We start from the raw sequence: 26,950 nt of genomic DNA, 5'->3' as shown, positions 1-26,950 counted from the left end.
CAAGCTAAATGGAAACATATCTCTACATTGGGAGTGATGACACATACAAGTAAACTCAGCACTTAGGAAGCTGAGGTAGGAAATCATGAATTCCAGTTCAGTCAGGGCATAGCTCTAGACCATGACTCAAAGTTTACACATACACATGCATGCACCCACACATATCCGCACCAATAATTGTAGAAAAGTGTTTGTAGTTATACTATTTCTAATAACCCAGAATTAACAAACTATTCAAATATGTATCAAATAATGAGTAAGCAAACAAAATAAACTCTGAAATTATATTAAGTAAAACAAGTCAGTCAAGACTTATATGTATCCATATCTATAAAATATCCAGACAAGTCAAATCTGCAGAGAAAATAAACTAATGCTTGCCACTTTCAAACAAGTAGAAAAGAACAAATTTGATTAGTTTTGTTTATGAGTATGGTATTTCCTTGAGGAGTAATACAAGTAATCTGAAACTGATTTATAGTTAAACCAGGCTTTGAATATGATGACACAAAATTATTAAAGTATATGAATTGTATGTCTACATTTGATATCTGAATGTTTTTAGTCTTACTTTTTGGTCGACATTCAATAACTATAATACTTAGTTCCATGTATACCAAAACTATGTGATAAATGTATTGCCTCAAAACTAGATGGTAATAGGGGGCACAAAATTGTCTGTCAGTATTCCCACCAAACAGAATACTTCCTGGAGTACAGCATGCACTTAATAAATAATTGTTGATTCAATATGATATTTGGGATCATATCTTTAATCATTTTAAGTTGCTTTAGAGTCATCATTATGTTTGATACTTATAAATTTGCTGCAGAGACTGACTGAAAATGGGTGTCATTTATATGAAGAGAAAAGTCTATAATGACTCATTTTATTCATATGAAAATAAAAATATACACCACTAATTAAGCAGCTGAAACTTCCAAATCATTAACTCCAGGTTGATAATACAATAATAAAACTAAACAGAGCAATACTCATAATTCAATATTAAGTCTCAACATCATAATTGAAATATTAAACTACTAACTACATGAAGTTCTTAGTGTCATCAAAACACAAAAGCAAGCTTTTAGAATGTGTGACATTTATTTAATGGATCTGCAATGGTTCAAAACTGGATGTATCTACAACTCAAAAACTAAAAACTATCCATAAATTTCTGCTTCTGTAATATGTCTTAATTTCAGCTTAAGGCTGGATGTTTCCAATTACTGTTCTTAAATCTGAACTTGATTGTCTTCTTCCTTGGTTTTTAATGGCAATGATGCCATTAACTTCTAGGATGTGAAGTACTACATGAATGATAAAAATATAGTTTAGGAGCTGGGAGTTTAGCATAGTGGTAGACTGCTTGCCTGCATTCAATTTCTCGATATCACATACATAGAAAGTGGTTCTGTGGCTCAAGTGGTAGAGCTCTAGCCTTGAGAAAGCCAAGGACAGTGATCAGGCCCTGGGTTCAAGTCCCAGGACTAGCTATATATATATTAGATTTTTACATTCAACTAACTTTATATCTAAGGACTGATTCCATGATTCTACCTGCTGTTAGTAGCTAGATTGAAAAAAAATGTTTCTTTTTAAAAGTCGAATGAAACCAGGCACTGGTGGCTCATACTTGTAATCCTAGGTATTCAAGAAGACTGAAGCCAGACTGGACCGGAAAGTCTGTGAGACTCTGATCTTCAATTAACTACAAAAAAGCCATAAGTGAGGCTGTGGCTCAAGTGGTAGAGCACTAGCCTTGAGCACAAAACATCAGTGACATTCATGTGACTTGATATAGGAACTACTTACATGTGGTACTACATAAATCAAAAGGAGAGTTCAATTTCAGGCTGCCAAAAGGCATATAAGGCCTACGGTTGGATATCGAAATTTAAGACTTTCTCTGGGTCTGCCTTGTATCATGAAAGTAAGCAATAAACTGGAGACCCTTAGGTGCAAATAGAACAGTTCCTAAAAGAAATTCGTCCCAAAATATCAAAACAACATCATGTAAAAAATATGCACACTAGAAAATCTATATGAAGATGCATCATTTAGTCCTATATGCAAAAAGGGGCAACTGAACTGAACAGCTTGAAGAGATCTGTTCCTGGGTTGATATTTGGTATTTAGTCAGAATTGGAATCAAAATATTCTTTCATAAAATATTGATATCTGTATTCCTTTTCCTGTAGTAAACAAGGAAAATAAATAGTTTTAGACTGACCAGTTAGTTCATAACCCCCCCCAGTTTCCTAGGAGCATATATATATATTCGGAGATAGATTTCAATTAAGGAAATAATTGTTGTTAAATGAGGCCAAAAGGATGAAGTTTCTGATGTTTTACGTTGTGTCTTTATACGAACAGGTACTAAAGAGCTGGAACCCTAATATCATTTATGTAAGCAGGCAAAGTATTCAGGTGAGTAACTATTCAGACGGCCACTGCCTAGAAACCAGGTAAAAAGGAAAGCTATCTTGCAACTATCTTGAACTTAGCCTTCTAGCCTCTGAGGAAAACATTTCAGCTATTTAAGCCATCCAGTCTGCAACAACCCGTCATAACTCTTCAACTTTATTCCTGTGACTTACCCCAGAATCTTAAAATCCTTCCTTTCACTTTACTATCTTCTTGTTGTTTAAATCAGGTAAAAAATGTCTATTACTCTTACTGCTATTACTGACATGTTTCATTTTTAACCTTATCAAGAAAGGTTAGAAACAGCTCACAGGTCTGAGCTCAAGCCCCTGTCTATCTGTCTGTCTGTCTCTCTCTGTCTGTCTGTCTCTGTCTCTGTCTCTGTCTCTGTCTCTGTCTCTTTCTCTCTCTCTCTCTCTCACACACACACACACACACACACACACACACGCACACACACACATGTTTTCCATCTCCAGTGAAAGAATCAGTGAACTTCTATAATTAGTCCTGTTAATTTGGCATTAATAAAACTATTTAAGTGTTCAAAAGGTCCAAACAGTTTTACCTAGATAGGCTGTAGGCGCTTAAGCCATAGGAGCTCAGATGGAAAGAAAAGTCAAAGAGAAAAAAAAAGCACATGTTCAAACATTATCTCAAAATAGCATAGAACCAAAAACAAGAGGCAAAAGTACAAGTGAATGTAACTAAGGAATGACACAAAAACTCTTCATCTATTTCTGCTTCCAAGGCTCTGTTTTAAAGTTTCTATCTTGAATAACCACATATCCTACATTCCCCCCATGAGAGTAATGTCAGAATACATTATTTCAACCTGAGAAAATACAGATATTATTTCACTTTCTTGTAATCTTTAATCCAGAGCTCAATTTTCTACCAGTGTCTAGAGTACAGATATGACATAAAAGACTCTCTGGAGTGTGGAAAAGAAGTCTTGGTAATATTTTACAGACAATAAGCATTGAATCTTCACTGACTATAAGCAACAATCATTAACTGTATCCATAGATTCAATTGGTAGATAGGTAGCTTGGAGAGAAAATTCATCTTTACCAGCTTGCAGTGTATTTCAACATATTCAGATTATATGAATCAGGTTAGGTGTATTTGGTGGATATTGTGTCCAGTTTTAACTAACTGAACCCTCAGAAAATGGCTTTAAATGAATTCCTGCAAAGACAACAGATGGAGGATAATAGCATAATACCAATAATGCAAGCAAGCACAAGGGAGCAAGAAAATGCTAGACTATTTTACATCCTAATCATAAATCTAAATAAGTCTCTTATCTATTACCACACAGAAAAAAATCTAAGGCTAATAAGCTACCTAAGGCTGATAAAGTAACTATATGAAATATGGATGGCTAGCATTCACCCCAGTGACTCAGTTTATGTATGTACAATACTTTAAAATATTAGCTATGATAGTATTAAGACACCTCAAATTAAAGATCATTTGAAACCCAAGTGTCCAGAGTATAAATAAAAATAAATCTTCCTCAATTTTCTCAGCACTCAGAATCCTCTGATACTCAGTCATGTACCTTAGTGATATTTGATAAAAATTAATGGCACGTGTTATGAAATCTCTTTGAAATTTCTTTCCTTACTAGCAAAGTAAGAAAGGTACCATAGACCTGGGGAGCACTCGGTAAAGCTAGCTAAAATAATACATGCAAAACATCACAGTAGTAATTTAAAATACATTGCTTGCCAGCAAATTGTATCAAAAGACAGAGCAATCATTGCTGAAAATTGGCTAAGGTATTAGAAAAATTACTCAAATGTGAGAGGTTTATTATACAGCTGCACAAAACAGTTTTTTTATGTAACAGTTTATAGTATTTGCTAGATTGTTTCAAGAATACATAAACTACTTTTCCTTGAGTCACTAATAGGACAATTAGCCAAAGAAAAATGTGTTTCCAAAATAAAGACAAATTTAATATTTTTCAAAAGATTCTGTCTGGAAAAATTACAACTGGGTAAGGATTCTTCAGTAAGGGTGCCCCAACAAGTAAAATTCAAGTGGTGGCTTAAAGATGTTTAAGTCAATGCACTCATACTGCAAAGTCATTTGTGGGATTTGAACTCTGGGCTTGAGTGCTGCCACGGAGCTTTTTTTTTGCACAAAGCTAGTGCTCTACCATTTTGAGCCATAGCTCAATTTTGTTTTGTTTTGTTTTTTTAAGTGGATAATTGGCGATAACAGTCTCACTGAGACTTTTCTTCCTGTGCTGCCTTTGAATGAACTGTGATCCTCAGATCACAGTCTCCTCAGCAGCTAGGATTACAAGCATGACCCACAGGCCTTTGACTGCTTCTTTTTATTTTCTTTTTAAGTACATATGGATTTCAAGTACAGTATAAAATTTCTAATTCCGATAGGAAGCTACCATGAAAATATTTTGTACCTTATAAAAATATCTCAGGCTATCTCAAGATAAATGTATTTTTGAAATTGCTGAAATTTAGCATTTTTGGCAAGATGTATTCACACCCCCCAGAAATTGTAAGAAAACATGGAAAGAGCCCACATGTCACATGATATTTGTTGAGTATTTGATTTGTAAAGCCCATCTTGAACCCACAGATCTGGAAATAGAAAAATGCAACACTCCAGATGAGTTTTACTGTAACAAGCAAATACCCTGAGAGAAGAAGCAAATTTACTAGGCACTTTTCAGCAGGAAACCTTTGCTTGATTCATGGGTTGCACTGAAAAACGTTAAGTGTGATTTAATAAGTGTTACTGCTTTTTACTTCCATTTGAACCTGTGTATCAGTGTCAGATTTGTCTTTCAACTATGAAAGACATCAAGCCAACTATTAAAAGAAAATGAACTTAGAACTGAACCTTCTAATTGCTGCCTGTTTTTAAGTAAAGGCATTTCTTTTTAAAAAAAAAAGGAGACAGTGACACTGCTTTCACTCAAAAGTTATTAGCCATGACAGCAAAGACTTTTGTAAGACTAAAACATAAGTTCATTGTAAATCATGTGAAAGTCTTGCTCATTTCATGTTTCTCACTTTTTGTTGTATATTTTATATCATCCGTATGTGCATATGTTCATGAGTTAAAATAAGACATTAGTTAGTGGATAAAATATATATATATTTATATTTATATATACGTTTAACAATTCATTCTATAAGTTTGAAAAGTAAATATTTGAGGCTTTTTAAGCATTACTTTCTGGCATTGTTTTGGGTTTTTGTTTGTTTTTATTTTTAAGGGAAAGTTGCACAATGTAGTTCATGCTGACCTTGATCTCCCTGCAAAGTCCAGGCTAACCCTGTCTCAGTATGCCTAGTATTAGGAATACCAGCAATATTGTAGAGATGAGCCATTACACCCCACCATCATTTCAGTTTATCATTGTATTCAATTCTGCTGTAGTATAAAGGAGCCATTGATGTTTTTCACAAATGGACAAAATCTCATTTATGGACAATGAAATTCATATAATTTTCATAGCTGTGAAAAGTCTTCTTCATTGGTGTTTGGTTTGACTTCTGGGCCAAGTGAGAATTCAGCACATACTCTACTTCTTGAGTCACATTTCCAGCACTACTTCAAACATGTTTTGGTTTACTTTTTTCAGATAAGGGTCTTTCATATATTTTTTTTCAATTCTTTTAGTATTGTGAAGCAATCAATGTAAAAATTAAAGTGTATCGAGGTCTAAGGGCAATGCTTGACAATTTTTAATTTTACATGATTTTACTTTCAATTTTATCACATTATGCCTTTAGTCAGCCTTAGAACACTATCATTCTACCTACTGCCTACAAAGAGGGAGGCCTATAAGCATGTGCCAAGACACCCAGTTCCTTAACTAAGATAGGGTCTAACTCACTTTTCCATTTTGTCCCCCAGGCTGGCCTTAAACCAAAATAATCCTAATTTGTCACTCCAAAGAAGTAGGGATTACAAGGTATGTGCTGGGAATATTCTCTTTGGAATCCTTGTCTTCTGTGAATAAGTAGTTGGCATTTGGTAGAGTTCCTTGTAGAGGGCTAGTTTTTGAGTAGTTCACAGCTCTCTGTACAGAATGAGTCCCTGGTTTAAAGAAGGCCTTGGAATGTGATGGATGATAAAGTTCAAAATGTTGCAATGCAAACAAGGAATGAAACCGGCAACAGTGGCTAGCTCCTGTGATCCGAGCTATTATGGACGCTGAGATCTGAGGATTGGTGTTCAAAACCAGCCAGCACAGGAAAGAGCAAGTGTATATTATTTGTTATTAAATATAGCCGCCAAGATCCTAAAGCTGGAACTGAATCAAATATCACCATATTCAAACATCAAATATACAACAAAAATAATAGGCCCTTCTAGAGATTTTTTTCAAAGTTTTAAAATAAATAATCATGTTTTAGCCGGGTACCGGTGACTAACGCCTGTAATCCAGCTAATCAGAAGGCTGAGATCTGAGGATCGTGGTTCAAAGGCAGCCCACACATGAAAGTTCATGAGACTTTGATCACCAATTAACTACCAGAAACCAGAAATGGTGCTATGGCTCACAGAGCAGAACGCTAGCCTTCAGCTGAATTGCTCAGGGACAGGGTCCAGAAAAGCAGAAAGTGGTACTGTGGCTCAAGTGGTAGAGCTCTAGCTTTGAGAAAGGCCAAGGACAGTGCTCAGGCCCTGAGTTAAAGCCCAGGACTAGCTTCCCAGTACATGGAAGTCATTTGTTCTCATGGTTCCTCAACTAAACCATGGGGTTCTCTGATGCAGTATTTCATTCATATCTAAAACTCTGTTCTATAACATCCTACTTAGTACACTACACATTCCAAAACATGGTTGCTGAAATGAACAACTCACAACTACAAACTACGAAAGAAGGCACAACAGTATAATAATACATTTTTGCTCTGTAAAAATAAGTTATCTAAAACTTTCAAAATTTGGAGATTTAAATCAGACAGTAATAGCCACTTATACCATTACTCAGAAAACATGTCCTATAATTGCTCCACTGACTATCCATAACAGGTCAAGTGATTTATCAAAAGCATGGAAGAGGTGTCGGTGAATAGGATTATTAGTAACTTGATAACATACTAGTAAAGTAAAACCAGGCGGTTCAGGTATTTTACTTAACTGAACTCATGTTGAAATTTTCCTTGACTAAAAGAGTCAAGTAGTTTGTTTCAAGTAGTTACCAGTAACCAAATAAAATAGCAACTACTTTTTAAAAGTTCCATCTTGCCCTCTAAAGTGTACAGTGAGAACTGTTCTGGCCCATTAAAATCCTTAAGCAAAGAGAGTGTCAATCATCACAGTAAGATGGAATTCTATTTAACAATTGCTATTCCTTAAGTTTTTCACCAAAAAACTCATGAAGACATAACAATGCCTAGAAATTCTAATTATAAATAACAATTTGTATCCCAAATTTTAACTCACTTATTTCTTGTCATGCATCTTACACAGTTAGTATAAAGTTAACTTTATTTGACACAATTATTTGAAATAGTTTACACTCTGAATGTCATGTGAAAGCTTCTATTGAATTTTTTAAGAAGCTAAATAGTCCCAACAATTGTACAGCACTTCTCTGAAGTCCAAAATAGGCAGACAACAAAAACAGCTCTATAAAAGGGAACAAGAGTCTCCAGCAAGAATGTCATAACAATCATCAAATAGCACAAAAACATTTTCACATTACTTTGGAATGAAGAACATCTGCCAGGAATGAAGGAAAGGGGGAAGACTTCCTATCTGGAAATCTACTTCTCTGTTTTCCAAACATTTTCCCAATCAACTGTGATTCCATAGGAATGGGACCACTCCAGAGGTCCAGTCTTCTAGTTCCTGGCTTATTTCACTTAACACAGTGCCAACTAAAAACACAATGAGATGTCACCTCCCACATGTCAGAATGGCTGTTGTCAAGAAGACAAAAGACAACAAGTGCCAGGGAAGATGTGGCGAAATGAGAATCTTCATACAAAGTTGGTGGGAATATAACTCAGGATAGCCATTCTGTAAAATAATGTGATGGCCCTTCAAAAAAAGATGTGGTCTGTTCTTTACATGATAGAAGCAGCATCTACACAAACAAACTGAGATTTATATCACAACTTTGGACACAAGGATTTGAAAGTTCCATCCAAATTAAAGGTCTAACTTACCATCATTTTTTCAAAGAGATCCACAACTTCCTTTTCTGACAAATTCAAAGATCGTTCATCATATAATGGCTGAGCTGCTGGAAACTCACTCACAGCAACTTGAGAATCAATAGGATGTTGAATGAGAAGCTTTTCTTTTTTGACGGTAGATTTTCGAAAACTTGTAATTCGGTCACGCTGCAAACAGATTAAAATAAAAAGCCCTGATAAAAAGTCAAGAACCATGAGCAGGAAGAACTGAAACTTCAAGGTGGCAATGAGTATAATACATATGATTACTGGCTCCTGATAAAAACGTTAGTGTAAGCAGCAAGCTCCAATAAGAGGTTATACTACTTCATAACAGTGAAGCAGTCCTTGAAACTCAGAAGGATGGGGCGAAAAGTATTCTTCACAAGTCAAACTTAGTCCTTTGTCATTTTCTGCTTTGCACAGTTAGGAGGTAAAGACTCTGATCACAATCTTATCCTTGTGATAGGGAGAAGAGATCATTGATGGTAACTTTACAGTTATAGAAAAGAAAAACAAGAGTTTCTGATATTGAACTCTAAGGGAAAATTATAGCCCTGCTCATCTTCTCCCAAGTGCTAAGCCTATAGCCTACAGATAACAAGTGTTACTGAATAATCTGTGTGTAGCAGTCTGGTGGATCAGGGACTTGGAGGCCATATTACCTGAATTTTTGTCAAGATTGACTATAAAAGTGACTGTGCCACCTCATCTCTAAACTAGGAACTATATTCCCTACACCACAGGGTCACCATGAGATTTAAATATGTTTAATACAGCTGGCTGGTATTATTGCTGCTAAGATTATTACACTTCAGTGTTTTCTCTTCAAAAAAAAAGTAGGACCAATAAAGAAGCAAAACAAAAAGAAAACCATGATCTGCTCCATACAATGGAAACAGAAACAAAAATAGCTTCTTCCTACAATTACTATCAGAATAACTTTGAACCATCGATTCCAAGCACAGTCTCTAATAATTACCTTGTTCTTTCACATAAAGTGAGTTAAGGACTTCAGTTGCACATAAACAGGTCATTCTGTTTTAAACCACAAAATATTAGACATCAAAAATTAGTAATGTTCTTAAAACTGAATGCAGCTCTATTTTATTCTGGTTTCTGTTAGGAAGCACATGCATCCCCTCAGCTCATGACAGACAAGCAGGAATGTTAGCTACAAGGACATTGCATAGCCACTGCCATATATGTCACCAGTGACCTTACCATTACCCATTACTTCAACCATACAAAAAACATCACAGGCATAATTATCACCATTTATGTGAAATTACCTTGACCCTCATGAAATCTTCAATATTTTATCAATGCAAAAAACAATTGTTTAAACTAAAAGGTATATGCTTTGAAAGAAATATAAGCAGCTTATTTAGGATTACAAAATAATGTAAGCAAGTGGTTGCTGACAAAGGTGTTATATAAACTATAATAGTGTAGAGTTTGGAAGAAACACAAGAAATTGGCTAGACCAACTCCCAATGTTACATGGAAAAAGAGACTCAATTAAACTGATGAGTCTTTAGTTCCAGTCTCAGTATTTTCACATTAACTTAAGAGTCATTTCTTCAAATTACTTGGAACGATATTCTCAAATTTTCTTTGAGGATGCTCTACAAGGCGACAGTGAAATAGCTTCAGCCTGAGAAGGCTAGGGGTGAAAAGCATTCCTCAAATGTCATAAGTAGTAGTTTGTCAGTTTGTATGAAAAAATCAAAGGAAAATTAGTTTGGTTTATATATGTCGTACACCTTCAGTAAACTCTTGAAAAAAAATATGTAATCCCAAATTAACTGAATCAAATTCTACCTAAGGAAATGGTAGACATAAAAGCATTTAAATATGCAACTGACCCTTAAATTAACAGATCTCCTCCCTTTACCTTCCATTAATACCACTTAATATTAACTTATTTTTTTTAGCCAGTACCGGGGCTTGAACTCAGGGCCTGGGCACTGCTCTTGGAATTTCTCAAGGACTAGTGCTCTACCACTTGATCCACAGCACCACTTCTGGTTTTTTCTATGTATGTGGTACCAAGGAATTGAACCCAGGTTTTCCTGCATGCTAAGCAAGCACTGTTACCATTAGGCCAAACTCCTGGCCCCACTTAATATTTATTTTTTGCATTGGTAGTTTTGAGTAACAGAATCACTAACATATAGATTTGAAATTTCACTAGGTCCCAAAAGAACTGGCTTTTGATTTCAGTTATATCTTGGAAGGAATGTAGAGTGAAGCCACATGTTTTCATCTTCATAGAGCAGTAACACAATATTACATTATTTGTAGATAGATAATTTCATTCACACACAAAAATATGACATTAAATATAGTGTTTCAAATGTAGCTTTAAAAGGCATGTTTAAGTGTTGGGCCTATCACTGTAAGTCAGTTTTACTGTGATAGAGTCAACCTGAAAATTCTTTTAAGTTTTTAAATTCCATAGCATATATGTGAATAACATCATAGACTTAGGTTGCTTTCCTTTTAAAATTAATTTTTTCAAAAAAATTAACTTTTTCTAGGATCAATGTTTAGTATTTAAGTTATGTGGCTATCCAAAAAGAAAACAAAATTTTAACAATATCTAGAGTGTATTTCCAGAAATTAAAATATGGTGTGGTATAAACCAGAATAATGATAATAAAATTTTGTTAAACAAGATAGAGTAATATTCAAAAAATTAGTCATTCTCTTCACAACTACTCCCTTCTACTATGTCTTGAAAATGTCTAAACATCATTATGTGTTACATATCTCAATGCTTGAATGTCCACCAATTTTTAAAAAGTAACATGCATAGATAATATAACATGCTTCTAAGTACACCTTACCATATCGTCTGCCAAAGTTTTTATTTGAATGTTCTATTTTGCCAAAAGGAAATAAAAAGAAATACCAGTCAGATTAAAAAGAAATTCATAAATCAAACAACAAAATAATAATAGCTATTTTTACTTTCTCAACTTAAATACTCAAAAATAATTAAGAAGTTTAACACATAAGTAATAAATCCTTTATCAAAGAAACAAACTAATTTAGAGACTAAAAGTAAATTTCAGAGAAAAGGGGGGTATATTATTTGTTATTAAATATAGCCGCCAAGATCCTAAAGCTGGAACTGGATCAAATATCACCATATTCAAACATCAAAGATACAACAAAAATCATAGGCCCTTCTAGGGATTTTTTTCAAAATTTTAAAATAAATAATCATGTTTTAGCCTGGCACCGGTGGCTCATGCCTGTAATCCAGCTAATCAGAAGGCTGAGATCTGAGGATCACGGTTCAAAGGCAGCCCACACATGAAAGTTCATGAGACTTTGATCTCCAATTAACTACCAGAAACCAGAAATGGCGCTATGGATTACAGAATAGAGCGCTAGCCTTCAGCTGAATTGCTCAGGGACAGGGCCCAGGTCCTGAGTTCAAGACCCATGACCAACTCCCATTCCCAAAATATTGTGTTTTAATGACACCTAATTTTTAAGAACAAAACGTGAATGAGGAAAATGTCATATTTAACAGTAACAAAACCAAATGTTGTCATTCCTTTAATATGTCAGTTTCTCAAAATCTCTCAGTATTTTGGATATGGCCTTCTACTTCCTACTACTGTACCAAGAATGTGTGAAAATGGTATATTCTTGTTACTAAATGTGTAGAAATTAGAAAACGATCACATTAATGACTCATAACTAACATAACTGGATATCACTACTTGGAGAACTATAACACAACAAAACTAAACTCAACTAAAGCCATTCATACACAAGCCTACAACACAAGAGTCCTACTAAAGTACAAATGTGCTTCTAATAAAATCAGTGGCATATGTTCAGGGAAATGCATCAACAGCGATTTCATTATTATATCATCACAGAACATACTTAAACTAAGATGTGATACAATGTTATGGGCCCACTGTGTCATACACATCATCCCATGGTTGACTGAAAATTGCTATGCAGCATGATCATATAGTACAGTGTCAGCTAATAGCTGAGATTAGGAAAATAGCCAGACATTGAAAAATTATCTGTTAGGAATTAATTGTAATCTTCTATCTCTCTCATACATTAATTTCTTTAAAAAGTAGATAGGTAGGATTCGGGAGTAGGGGCTAGCAGTAGAGTGCTTGTCTAGCATGCACAAAGCCTTGGGTTCAATTCCTTGGTAAAATATACACTGAAAAGGCTGGAAATGGCACTTTGATTCAAGTGGTAGAGTGCTAGCCTTGAGCAAAAAGAAGCTCAAGGACAGAGCCCAGACCCTGATTTCGAGCCCCAAGACTGGCAAAAAAAAAGTAGATAAGTAATGTGTTTGTGCCCCTTTTTACTAAGAAAAATAACCTTTTCACTGGAGACACACATAGGGAGATCTGCTTGATGTCAGGATCTTGGGAAATTATATTCAAATGACCAATTCCCTCAGAGACCTGAAATCCTAACCTATACCATGTTTCCAACACAATTCCCAATCACTCTTTACTGCTAGACCAAAAGAAAAGGCAGTGGAGGGCTATTTATATCAGAACTGAAGCCATTTTAAGAAAGATGAGCTCCCCCCTAGGGCTTTCTTCTACACCTATTTTCTCTTCAGTGTCTTTGGTTGTTCCACAAAACCCTTATGTGCCACAACAAGCTTCATGGTTTCTTATGATACAGAATCAGAGAAAAAATAATAGCAAAGTATCAAGAGGGCCTGAAGTGATCCAACTACTATCCAGACATGGGCCTGTCCACCTGAGTTTTTGAGACAGATTATATCATTATTTGAGCAACTCCAACTTCCCTTTTTTCCCATCATTTGGGGTTATGATTCAAGATTGGAAACATATGTATTTCCAAAGCAGGAAAATGAATTAGAGGGAAATGTGATTTGATTTATCCAAATCCCCTAAGTTAAGGTACACATACATCAGGAAAAATTCAAACCTATATGTCAGAATTATTTCAAACCTACATCTCACTCAAATGCATCTTGACAATTTAATTGTAGGAGAAAAACCAAGGTGGGGGAAGGGTGGAGATTGCTAGCAATAAATGTACCTCATTCTATGGAGAGAAACTCCAATTTTCTCTCTCCAATATTTCCATCTTTTTTGGAATTAACATACTTTGGGACACATTAAACCACACAGCATGGACAAGTTCAACTGGATGGAATTTGAGATAACATGGACAAACCTTTCATTCTATAAAAAAGAAAGTAGTATGTACATAAATGGTACCACATGCATTCCATTTGACTATACTTAAAATTTCTATGTTCCTGGTCTCCTTCATTCCCTATAGCCAAGCAGGTAGCAGTCCAGTCCAAATGAAAATCTTTCTACAACTGCCACCCGCCCCCCCAAAAAAGAATCAAGTTCAAAAATGTTCATTTGTGTAGCAACCTCTCAGCCTGTCTCTCAGCTTCCACATTCACAGCCCTATAGTTAAATCTTGATCATAACAAACTCAGAAGAGACAATTGAAAACCAAAGTCAGATCAGTCCTTGAATTAAAACCCTGCAATAGCTCTTTATTTACACTTCCTATACAAGTTAATATGGTTACAAGGGCCTTCAAGGCTGTATGGCTTACAATCAACCTGGACACATTTGTCCTCATTTTCATACTGATTCCCTAATTGCTCCCAAATACACTGGCAACCACAGACACTTGGCTTTTCCCTAAGCCTAGAATGTCCTTTCTTATTATCCATATAACTTCCTCCCTCACCCCCTACAGGGTTTTGCTTAGTGAGATCAAATATGAAACAAGAAGAAACATGGGTTTCCTCCACACATCCCTACCACGTCTGAGCTGATTGATAGTGCTCTTCAAACAGAACTTAACATGTCAAACGTGTTAAGTTTATTGTCAGTTTTACTTGTTAAAAGTAGGAGCTATACAAAGACCAGGATTTTTTATGTTTGTTTCTGGGGTATACCTCTAATACTTAAGAATACTGAATGGGCCACTGAAGCTCAATAAAGACTACTAATATCATATTCCCATTCATAAATATTCAGTGCCTTACTTGCATAGTATGTACAAGGGCCTAGAATCAATCTCTCACACCAATAAAATTAAATTAAATTAAAATAAAATACATTTCCTTAATAATTTTGTTTTTTCAGGTTAAACATTAGCTACCTATAGCTATATGCATCTCTAAGACTACAAAGAATTAAATACTATTTTTTACTCCTGCTGACAAACTATGAACCTACTAAGGAGTTTAAAAAGTAGAAAAAATATTAAAAATGTTTGAAAAATGCAAAGGTGACCAAAAGAATCTTTATTAAAATCAAACACTTGTATTAAAAGCAATGGTTAAAATCATTTTAGTAAAGTTTTTTTAACTCTAACAACAATGGTCATGCCAATTGAGGGCATATTGCACCAATAAGTATAGTGACCATATATTTACATTAAAATCAAGTTTTTAAAAAAATCAAGTTTAGTAATGCAAACAGATTGTGCATTAGTCAACCAATCGGAGTTTATTAAACTTCATTTATGATCAGCCATACTAAATAAAATTGGTACAGTATTATGTAAGTATTGTAGAAGCATAAAATTATCACTTTAGAGTCTCAAACCCTTAAGAATAAGAGAAATGGCTGACTTACAAACTATAATACTAAAATTCTGATTGCAATGCAACTGATCATTATTGCAAGAAAATTAAGTTTTAATTTTCTCACTCAGGCAGAAATTAACAAAAACAGCAAGATGTAAAGATTCAACTCTCTAATGGCTAATGTTATATGGTAATACAATGTTTATAAATATTGTACAATTACTGTAGTGCCACACAAATTGGACAACTACATTGTATATAATACAAATGCCTCTCCATCAACTGAAAAACTCATGCTCAGTGTTTAACAATTTTCTTTTAAAAGGAAATCATTACCTTGGCAATTACAACAAAGATGAATGGTCAATTATTTACCTAGCTTTAAGCATCTTAATCTCCAAGAGGAATGGGGCAATAAGACATATAAAAATGCATTAAACTCAATTGAACTGCTCAATTTGAGCAGCTACTATGTATCTATCCAATGGCTGGGCACGAAAATTACAAAGGGTAAACAAAGTGAGCATGCTTTCCTCCTTCACAGAATTGCAGTGTAATTGAAGAACAAAGGAATGAAAAAAAGTTCACTAGAAAAGATTTTGTGACCTCCAAACATTTTCCAAACTTAGAATTTGAAGGACAATGACAAATACCAACCATTGATTCAAGATTTTGATTTCTCAGAATGACATGGTTGTCACAGAAAGAAATAGGATCCAAAGACTTACCCTCCAAATTCCCAGTGCTGTACACAGTACCATCAAAACCAATAAGACCAATCAAGACAATTCAACCATCTGCCTGGTCACTAAGGTGTGAAATATTTTATTTTAAAAGTTTGTGTCAGCTGAATGTCTCTCAAGTGTGTTTATCTCACCAAGAAAAGTATCTATAATCTGACATTTCAAACTGAGCTCAGTGTAGAAGTGTTGCTTCTAAAATGACAGGAGGAAAACAAATTTGAGCTTTCACAATCAAATATTGACTGTATTTCAAATTACCCCCAAACACTCTTCGATCTCCTTTCTAACAGTAAGGAACATTTTCAGATACTCACATATCATCTGAGGAACTATGATCCTCAATCACAATTAGCACTTATTAACAAAAACCAGATCAATTAATGGGGTGTTAGGAATGGCAATATAAAGACCCTGCCCTCAAAGATCAAAACCCCATTTTTGAAGATGAAACTAAACTCCAATTCTCTATCTTTTTCTGCTCTTTGCTCCTATTTTGAAGTATTCACTTTATTATTTTAGGAGAACAAGGCTTTTGTAGTTTTGTTAACTATAAGCATATCATCTCAGAAATACTGCCAAATCAAACTTCAATTTTTAACTCAGCAAATAGTTTTGTTTATCACACATCAAAATCTTTTCCAACTTCCCTATGATGGGAAAAACTACCATTGTGAACTTTGTTCTCAAAATGCCCTTAAAATTGATAAAGAATGGGGCTGAGAGTTTGGCCTAGTGGTAGAGTGCTTGTCTAGCATGCACAAAGACCGGGATTCAATTCCCCAGTACCACATGCATGGAAAAAAGCCGGAAGTGGTGCTGAGGCTCAAGTGGTAGAATACTACCCTTGAGGTAAAAGCCCAAAGGCAGTGCTCAGGCCATGAGTTCATGTCCAGGACTGGCAAAAAATTGATAAAGAACAAAATATGTATGTTCAAGAGATTAAATATGGCATCACAGTACAGAGGTTCAGTTCTTTTTCAGAAGCAAGGGAATGTTAATGAACTGCATTAGTATTGTTTTTGTTTTTTAAAATCTATCCTAAAAAGATATGCTCAATATTGAATGAACTGTCTTGCTACAAACTTGAATGTTATGAGGGTTGATCGTGGTGTTAGAAACCAGCAGTCTATGAAAACAGTTCAGAAAATATATGACTGCTGCTAAACTCTTCTAAATAATTTCACAGTAGTGATGTGGAAGGTGTCACTTAGTACACCTTAGTACAGTATCAAACACAACTGTGGGAATAATCAAGCTTTTAACTTGTAGTGGCTTCTTCCGATATAAAAATGTATATTTGCTTTGTACAAACCCATTTCAAGTAGAATAAAAATGTTTGGGCAGGAAAGCTCTTTCTTAGTCAAGTAATAGAGAACAAGAGGGAGGAAAAAAAACTAGCTTTCTCAAATACAAATGTTTCAAACCAGAAGGTTAGTCAAGTGGGACTCAATAGTTGATAAATAACTTTTACACGAAGAAGGAGAAAGGAGGAGGAGGAGGAGGAGGAGGAAGAAGGAGGAAGAAGGAGGAAGAAAGAGGAAGAAGGAGGAAGAAGGAAGAAGGAAGAAGGAGGAGGAGGAGGAGGAAGGAAGAAGGAAGGAAGGAAGGAAGGAAGGAAGGAAGGAAGGAAGGAAGGAACCAACCCACAAGCAAGTGCCCATTTTACTGTCAGCCCAAGATAGCAGAAAGGGGTGAAGGTTGGATTCTTCACTTAAGTTACTGATAATCTAACAAGGGACTGAAAACTAATGACCAACAAATAGCCAGGCAGTGGTGGCTCACATCCATATTTGTGCCATTTAGGAGGCTGAGATCTTGGGATTATGGTTTGAAGCCAGCTAAGGGTAGGGGAGTCTATGAGACTTTTTCTCCAATTAATCATAAGAAAACAAAAAAACAGAAATAGAAAAGGAAAGAAAAGTAGGTAATAAAACGCTAAATTATGAATTTCTATGATTTTGTTGTTTCCTTGCTCCCCAGTCTTCATTTACATTGTTCAGTATTACGAAACTCATAGCATCAACCCCTATCTGAAAAAAACCTTGTTTTTTTGTGGCTTAGTTTCAAGAGAACAAATTCTATCACCTTAACTGTATTATTCAATTTTCTGACCTCTGACACTTAGAACAATAGTTGGTATATAATACCTACTCAACTATTTGGTGAAAAAAATTCATTTAGATACCATAAAATTCAAGGAAGAAACATAGGAGAACTTCATTGAGAAACTGTGTAAGAACAGTGCCCTGATTTTTGGTTAGAAATAGGGAGAAAGAGGCAAAAAGGGAAGTCAGTGTAAGAGTCCTTTCACCCTTTTAGTTTGAGGAAGTTGAGAGGATAGACTGATTAAACAAAGGGTGTAAGTAGGAAAGTATTAAACTTGAGTATGTTCGTTGAGTCAGTTTAGAAGCAGCCTTGACAAACCACTAGATTTCACGCCACTGGTGTACTGATTTTCTGTTTCTCAGACAGGCATAAGGAAGGTTTTAAGGAGCTGAATTTAGGTGGTACAGGTTCATTATCTTTTACCTGAAACACTTGAAGAAAGATGAGTTTTAAAATTGAGACGCTTTCATGATTTTGAAATGATTATGATCTGTGCACCATACACTACAAAATGTAATTGGTAGACTACAGCATTGCATATTGATTCAAATACATTCATGGTTAGCAGAAAAACATGAATGTTCCACAAAACAAGATCAATCAAGACTACACACAGCTTCAAGAATGCCAGTTTGTGGCCAAATAATTACAGTCTATTTTGCAAGCTTTCTGATTTTAGAATTTCAAAAGAGAGGTATAGGCCTGTAATATTCTGGACTGAATAGCAGGACACAAAACAAAAATTGTTGCAATTTTTACTGATCATTTCTCTTTTTTTCTTTATTTTTCATATATTTTATTTTAATTAATAGAAGGGTTACATTATATTCACCAGACAGCGGGTGCATTACTTCACATACATTGATACCCTTTCTCATGTCTTGGTCCCCCTTTCCCTATCCCCACCCGCACCCCTCATCTTGTTTTCCTCCCCTCCCTATCCAATTTCAAATAACCAAATACACATATATCCAATATATCAGATAACAAGGTGAAATACTTTAACAATATGAGATAACAAAGGGACAGCAAAAGAGATGAGATAACACAGTACCTTAAGGGCAACAATTACTCTACTGAGCATTTCTTTTATCAAATATCTTTCAAAGCTTTAAGGTGGTTTCATTTAAATAGGAGAAGGCACGGTTTGATTTTATATTTGCATTTTGATTAGCATTTAGGTCTGACCAGACCCCAGGGTCTATAATTGCTAACTACATTCAAAATTCTGTAGTGAAAAGTAAGCTGAGTTTCCCCCCTCCCCTCAATCTTGGTCTTTGAGACTCTCTCCCTTCCGCTGCCTTTTTTGGAGGTATAGGAGAAGGTTGCTGGTTATTTAGACCATTCTCACTGAGGATCCCAGGTTGGACTCAAAGTTAGCATGCTCCTCCTGTCTCAGTTTCTGGAGGGTTTGAATTCAAAGTTTCTGCCATAATTACCAGTTTCCCTGCCACCTCCCACTATGCTCTCCCATTTTTGAACTGTTTCTAGCATGGCACAAGCATTCGAGTATGTGATGATTGATGAAATTGGGGCTAGGAGCAGAGAGACAGAAAGAAAATGTGATCTAGTTGTGAGATGATCAGGTCTCAGATTAGGATGGTGGCAATAAGAATAGAAAAGGCTGTTACTATATGTAATTTTCTTTAAAATTACCCTTGTTGTTGAAGCAATATACCCAGACATATGATTGTTGTTTGTATTAAATAGAGTAATTTAAATATATGTGGTTTTGATTACTATTTTTCCAACACACAAATAACCTCTAAATGGCTATGATTATTACTCTGGAGATACTTCACCTCACAGTGACTTGCCATGTATCTACTTCAAGTAGCTTTTATAAATAACCACATCATTTAGTTTTCTGATGTGGCTGCAAAATTAATCTGACAAAACAAAATGATTCACTCCTTTAAAAATTCAGGAGTATGAAGCACCTAAAACTGAAAATTATACCTGAATTGTGAATACAGTTATTATTGTAACATAGTTTTTGCAGAAGAAAAACCAACAATTTCAGTTAATTTCAAAGTCAGTGCTTATAACTGATATTTATGAATATGCTACCAACTCCTACCTTAGGGTAGAATCACATCTAAAAGTTATGGATAGAAGAGATACTTAACTCTTCTGACACATGGATAAAAAGGCCTAACTCATAAAAAAATGTTTTCCAAAATATAAGTAGACAACACTCCCCCCAAACAAAGCATCTCAGGCTTTCTTGGATTCCCAAAGTAACAACTTTTAAAGCAAACAAATATTTTGATATATTTCATTTTTTAAAGCGTAAGCAAACTGTGATTTTGATAAGCAAGATGATTTTAGTTTTTAGAAAGCTTACAAAGGGATTTTCCAAAATAATGGTATTAACCAAGAAAGAGTATTAAATTGTGAAAACTACATTTTGCCCAAAATGGAGCTCAGATTCTATACTGGGTAATAATAACTCTGTCAAAATGTTTTGGTCCCATGGTGTCCCTTAATTTTATTTTGCTTTGTTTTATTCACTTGATCTCAATTTGATTAAACAATTCTTTCCTGAGATAGTGATGCAATTTTGTCAAAATAACAGTGAATACATTTATTTCAGAAATAAAAAAGGTCATTTATGCCATTGTGTATTGCTAACATAACCATAAAAAATTAACAGATTTTTTTAGGTATTTGACTTTTTTATTTTAGGCAGAGGCAGATTTTTTTTATTCTGTTAGATCTCCAAGTTCATCTACTTTTAATTCTCTGATTTTCCTGATTGACTATGTATTTGACCAACAGAGGAGGAAAAGGACTACAAAAAAGTTTGTACTTATGGCTAGGTCTACATTGCATGTGATACATATACTTACCATATCAGTTACAAAAATCAAAAACAAATAGCTATGAGTAAAAAACCTAACTCAAAAATCCCTACTCATTACATGATTGAAAAAAAAAAATTCCCTAGTCTTAGGGCTTTGAACTCAGGACCTGGGCACTATCCCTGAGTCTCTCTGTGCTCAGGATTATCATTCTATCGCTTGAACACAGCACTATTTCTGGATTGTTTTTGGTGGTCCATGGGGCTTGAACTTGTCCTGAGCGCTGTCCCTTAGCTCTTCAGCTCAAGGCTATCACCCTACTCTTGAGCCAAGCCCCACTTCCCCATTTTCTAGAGGTTAACTGGAGGTAAGAATCTCAGGTCTTTTTGTGCCTGGGTTGGCTTTGAACCTTGATTCTCAGATCTCAGCCTCCTGAATAGCTAGGATTACAGGCTTGAGCCACTGCACCTGGCTCTGGCTTTTTTTTTTTAATTGAAGATTAAAGTCTTGCAGAGTTTCCAGCCTGGGCTGCTTTCAAACAGTGATCCTCAGATCTCAGCCTCTTTAGTAGATAGGATTACAGATGTAACTCCTATAATTTGAAGTAGAAAGCACACTCTTTTCACCTACACATTTGAACAATACTATGTCTTACACATCAATATATAGATTACACTTTGCATAAAGCCAGAAAATATGTAGTAGCTATTAACCTGTCTTACAATTCTTTGACTATGCTGATGCTAACAAAGACTGCCAACCAGCAAAATCAAGTGGTTTCATAGGGGCTCCTGAAAACTCATGACACATATATATTACATCTCTGCACATAACACTTCAGTATTTTAAACTTGCCAATAACACTCAGTATGTATCAGTGATCTTCTTTGAGGAAAAGAGAAAGACTGAGTTCTGCAAGATTCATTTGAAAAGTTGTACTTACTTTAACAGTGTTTGTCAAAGTTACTATTTTCTTCACTGCTGAGTAATTTGGTTTTATAACTGTTTGGCCAATTAGGGCTTAGCAAGCTTGAATTTAAATGTTACTATGCAACTGACAGAATGATTTATAGTCAAGGAGCTCATTGAAATACATCTATAGATGTGCTTAAACATTTATAGAATTTTTCTTGCTATGTTATAACGAATTTTAGCCCCAAATTAATAAACTGACACCAGAATGATAGTCAAGATTTTACATTTCTAAACTTCTCTTCCACTAATATTCTATACACTAGTAATATTACACTTACCTACTCTACACAAAATAACCTATTTAAAGACCATGACCAATATTAAAGAAGTTTGACATATATAGACCTACACTAACATGGCATATGGGGCTAGCTTTGCCACTACCTTTTCGTGCAAAACCAATGTTCTCAGTGATGTCTGTGTTGCCAGTTAGCTCTAAAATATGAATTTTTTAATGTACAAAATACCTTTATGCTAGGCACTGGTGGCTCACACTACGAACCCTAGCTACTCAAGGGATTGAGATATAGGATCATTATTCAAGCCAGCCAGGGCAGTAAAGTCTATGAGACTCTATCTACAATTAACAACCAGAAAACCGGAAGTGGTGCTGTGGGTAAAAGATGTACAGTACTAGCCTTGAGCAAAGAAGCTCAGGGAAAAAAAAAACTAGGACTCAAGTTCAAGCTCCATGATTCCCCCTCCTCCAAAAATAAGCACCTTTAGAGTCACACTCTCAGTAAGTAGTATTCCAACTCCCTCCTCTTTTAGAACATGTTCTATGCAAAATATACATTCTGACTCTGTGTAAAGCACAGACGTGTGACGTGTGTGTGTGTGTGTGAGAGAGAGAGAGAGAGAGAGAGAGAGAGAGAGAGAGAGAGAGAGAGAGAGAGAGAGAGAGAGAGAGAGAGTGTGAGTGTTGGAAACAGGAACCCGAAATTGGTATCTAAAACTTTCCCTCATTGGCTTTCTCTATCATCTGAGACATGTCTCCTAACCCCCTGGATTTTTTGTTCTGCAGGCAAGGCTGCACGCACAATCATGCCCACGGGGACAGAGGAAGCAACTGGATATTTATTTCAATGTAGAAGTTCTGAACATAACAGAGGGGACAGCCTAACTCTAGATCAACTCTTTGGATATCTTCACAGGGAACCAGGACACAATTTACCCTCTGGTTAAAAGAAAGTATTCTAGGGATTGAAATCCCTTCATAAAGATTGCTTCTGATAATTTGCTAAAGAGCTGAAATACAAAATTCAATCCACTAAATTGGGCACGATGGTTCACACCTGTAATCCTAGCTATTCACTCAGGAGGATGAGATCTGAGGATCATTGTTCAAAGGAGGCTCTTATCTCCAAGTAAGCAATAGAATGCTGGAAGTGCTGCTGTGGCTCAAGGGTTAGGTGGTAGCCTTGAGTTGAAGAGTTCAGCCATTGCACCCAGGCCCAGAGTCCAAGCCCCATGACCGACAAAGAAAAAAACAAAATTAATCCACTAAACTGAAAGACCTATTGATTTTCAGATTATCCATTGAGCTTGAATATCAAAATTTTAAAAATTATACACAAATACCTTCCTAAATCAGTTTTAATATTCTGAGCATTTATTTATTGTAATATATTTAATATTTTCTATCCCTCCACCTCCCCTTCCTCTCCCTCTTCTCTCTCCTAGTACTTGGCTTGAACTCAGGTGTTGTCCCTTAACCGTTTTGACTGAAGACTGGAATTCTGTAACTTGTGCCACAGCATCACTTGTGACTATTTGGTGGTTAAGTGAAGATAAAGAAGACTTTCTCTACTGGCTTCAAACCATGATTATCACTCAGTCTCCTGAGTAGCAAAGATTATAGGCATAAGCCACAGGTGCCCAGATGACATCTTTTTTTCTTAAAAGGGTTTGAATTCTGGGCCTGGGCGCTATTCATGATATTTTGGTATTCTAGGCTACAGCTCTACCATCTGAATCACAGCTCCACTTCTGGCTTTTTTTTTTTTACCACATTTTTTACTACCACAATAGAATGTGCTAAAATCGTCATTTTTTTCATGAAATGCAGAAATGAAGGTATAAATAAACACATAGACAGTTTCTAAATGTAAAATGCTACTCACATAGGGAAGGATGGTCATTTTATAACTAAAATGTTATGCTGTCATAATAGCGATATACATAAGACAATATGTTGGAAATGAACTCTATGACTTGGGTGGGGTAGGAAGAAGAAAAGTGGGAGGAAAACAGGGGCACTGGTATTAATGACCAACAAGAAATATATTCACTACCTTATATCTATAACTGTAACCCCTCTGCACATCCCTCTGACAATAAAATCAAATAAAAAAAAAGCTTATGAAACTGTGCCATTCACCAGCTGGCTGAAACTGTAGTGTTTTTCTGACCTATATGCTTTTAAAAAACTTATGCCCACTACAAAACAGGTGGATTTGTATTTTATTACTTCCAAGATCTTAAGTGAAACCTTGATTGTAGCATTATCACTGTATATAATTTCCCCTAAAGGGTATGAATTTCCTGAGATTGGGACTGGGTCTTCCATAATTTGAGATCTGTTACAGAATAGGTTAAATATGACCTCTGAGTAATGATTGACCCCTATTTTCCTTCAAAACAGGCTAAGACCCATTGTTTTAAAGTCCATACTTGCCATACTCAAAAGCTTTTGTAGAGTCAATTATTTCAAATGTAGCCACCCCAACACAGTTTCAGCCTTCCTCATTTACACATACTGTTCCAGCTAAACAGCACCAAGTCAGATAGTGACAGATTATGGTAAGGAACAAGAGAGAAAAAAGACAGAAGTGAAAGGACAAAAGGGAACTATTAACCAGCAAATATTCACAAGTGGAGCTGTGGCTCAAGTGCTACAGTACCAGCCTGGAGTAAAAAGCAAAGGGACAATGGCTAGGCCCTGAGTTCAAGCCCCAATATAGACAAGACAAACTGAAACACACACACTCACACACACACACACACACACACACACACACACACACACAAAAGAAATGAGTGATAAACTCTTGAACTGCAAAATTGTGAATGCTATCCCCAAGAAAGGAATGGAATTGATTCATAATTTGTATGCCAATATAAAAGAACAAATTACTAGCTTATGAATGCTACTAATTATGATTCACTGAATAGTCTGTACATAGCATTATTTCTAGTGTTTGGATTTAATCTTCACAATAAACCTGCAATGTAGATATTATTATCCCCATTTTTTTATCAGCAAAATAAAGCACAAAGTGGATAACCCAAACCATGTTATATAATGTTCCTTAACCTATATTGGAGAACCTGTTCTATCACCCTGCTATGCAGGGAAGTAACTTTAAATATAAATAGCAAAATGTGTGACATACCATGTAACTCACATGGTTTAGACAGAAGCATTTCGGCATATGCCTCTATTCCCTTACTTGAAAATTAAAAAAAATGTTTTACACTTGATATCTTATATCATTTACATAGCTTATTGTAAACATTACAGCTGTGGAACACAAAGGTTACTGTACTTCCCAGATTGCTTCCTATGAGATCTCAGTGAATATAGTTCAACTTGTGTATATAAGTTACTGAACTTATTTTCAGACACAAATCTTTCCAGATATTCATTAGTCAATCCTTGACTAGCAGGCTGTAAAATACAAAACAATCAGTGAGCAGTAAATGCACTCTCATGAGTGTATACCACAAGTTTTTTCGATGGCATTTGCATTAAAAATATAGAAGGAAAATGTCAAGAAAGAAATGTTTATGGCCTGTCATAAACTGAGTGTACAGTTTGAATTTGCCTAAATCAATAAACACACATACACACAAACTATTGTATTTATTTAAATTATGCAACAAGGAAATTTAGGTACTCCCATCATATTAAATCTTAAAACATAGATTTAAACACCTCCCCCATCCTCGATTCTACATTTATGTAACTAAATATAGTTCAAGCCACATAAAAATAGAGTATATTAGCTTAATCCTATAAGGACTTGATAATTTCAACATAAACTTTGGAGACTGCCAACCATGTACAATTCATTTTCTTTGGCCCAGCTCTATCAAAAAGCTTCCCTGAGATTCAGCAAGAAGGTACAACCTAGGCTTAAGAGTCATCAGAAGGCTGGGAATGTGGCTTAGTGGTAGAGTGTTTGTCTAGGATGCATGAAGCCCTAGGTTAGATTCCTCAGTACCTCATGAACAGAAAGAAAAAATAAGTCACGAGTAGTGCTGTGGCTCAAGTCGTAGAACATTAGCCTTGAGAAAAAGAAGCTGAGGGACCATGCCCAGGACTGAATTCAACCCCAGCACTGGCAAAAAAAAAAAAATTAAGTGTCATGACAAAATGACCCAAGAATGTGTTAAAACCAGGTTAAAATGAGATCATGTGTATAATAAAGTACTAAAAAGTTTCCTGATATATACACCTCTTAGGTAAGGTGGAGTTTTAATTGGTTAGAAAATAATTCAAAACGAAAACAAATAAAAAAGCATTGCTTCTTTTTTTATATTGTATAATAGTTTTATTTTTCTCATTTACTATTTTTATATTTTATGCACAAATATTTTTAGCTGAGTAAAAATAGAAAAATAACTGTTTTATGTAAAATTACAAAAACACAAAGAAATACATCATTGTTATTATGAGAGTATAAGCGTATTTATTTAAAGAGTAAAAACGTATGCAAAAATCCTCCTTTTACAAAAGATTGAGAATATTTTTTTCCTGGAAACTAATGAAATATTCAAGTATCCATATTTTATATGCTTTAGGTCTAAAGACATTAAGTTAGTAACAGATTCATTTTGTAATTAAGAATTTTAAAACATTCTTGTGCTATTTCAAAGATACACTAGTTCTTTATAAAAGTAGCAAAAATGATGAATGCAGAAAACAGCAGACCTCACAAAAAGTTATCTGGAGGCACAGCCCTTTAAAAGAAATATCATACTTGAGTGTCACTATTCATCTGGGGAAAAAATAACGAATTAATTTCCCTAACTTTTTGACATGAATTGATATCAAATTGAATGTGATCAGACGATATATGAGAAGATCATGTCTAATGGAGTAGTTTATTTCTGGC

The 26,950-nt window shown here is 35.1% G+C and overlaps 1 protein-coding gene across 6 annotated transcripts in view; it reads right to left on the bottom strand.

Moving 5' to 3' along the window:
- Positions 1-26,950, bottom strand: part of Diaph2 (diaphanous related formin 2) — an 809,447-nt gene that overhangs the window by 742,046 nt on the left and 40,451 nt on the right. For 4 of the 6 annotated variants that reach the window (XM_090326172.1, XM_090326173.1, XM_090326169.1 and 1 more), the window contains exons 2-3: positions 11,463-11,495; positions 8,602-8,778 (exon numbers count right to left, since the gene is read on the bottom strand). The exons of 1 other annotated variant lie outside the window; for it this stretch is intronic. In XM_090326172.1, the coding sequence (XP_090182298.1) occupies positions 8,602-8,778; positions 11,463-11,495 (210 nt within the window). The remainder of the gene's footprint in view (positions 1-8,601; positions 8,779-11,462; positions 11,496-26,950) is intronic. One more of the 6 variants, XM_090326171.1, reaches the window with a different exon arrangement.

Source organism: Megascapheus bottae, chromosome X (assembly GCF_031878675.1).
Source record: "Megascapheus bottae isolate mThoBot1 chromosome X, mThoBot2.hap1, whole genome shotgun sequence".
In the NCBI taxonomy this organism is placed as follows: domain Eukaryota; kingdom Metazoa; phylum Chordata; class Mammalia; order Rodentia; family Geomyidae; genus Megascapheus; species Megascapheus bottae.
The sequence above is the reverse complement of the archived record's forward strand: the minus strand, read 5'-3'. Positions and strand labels throughout refer to the sequence as shown.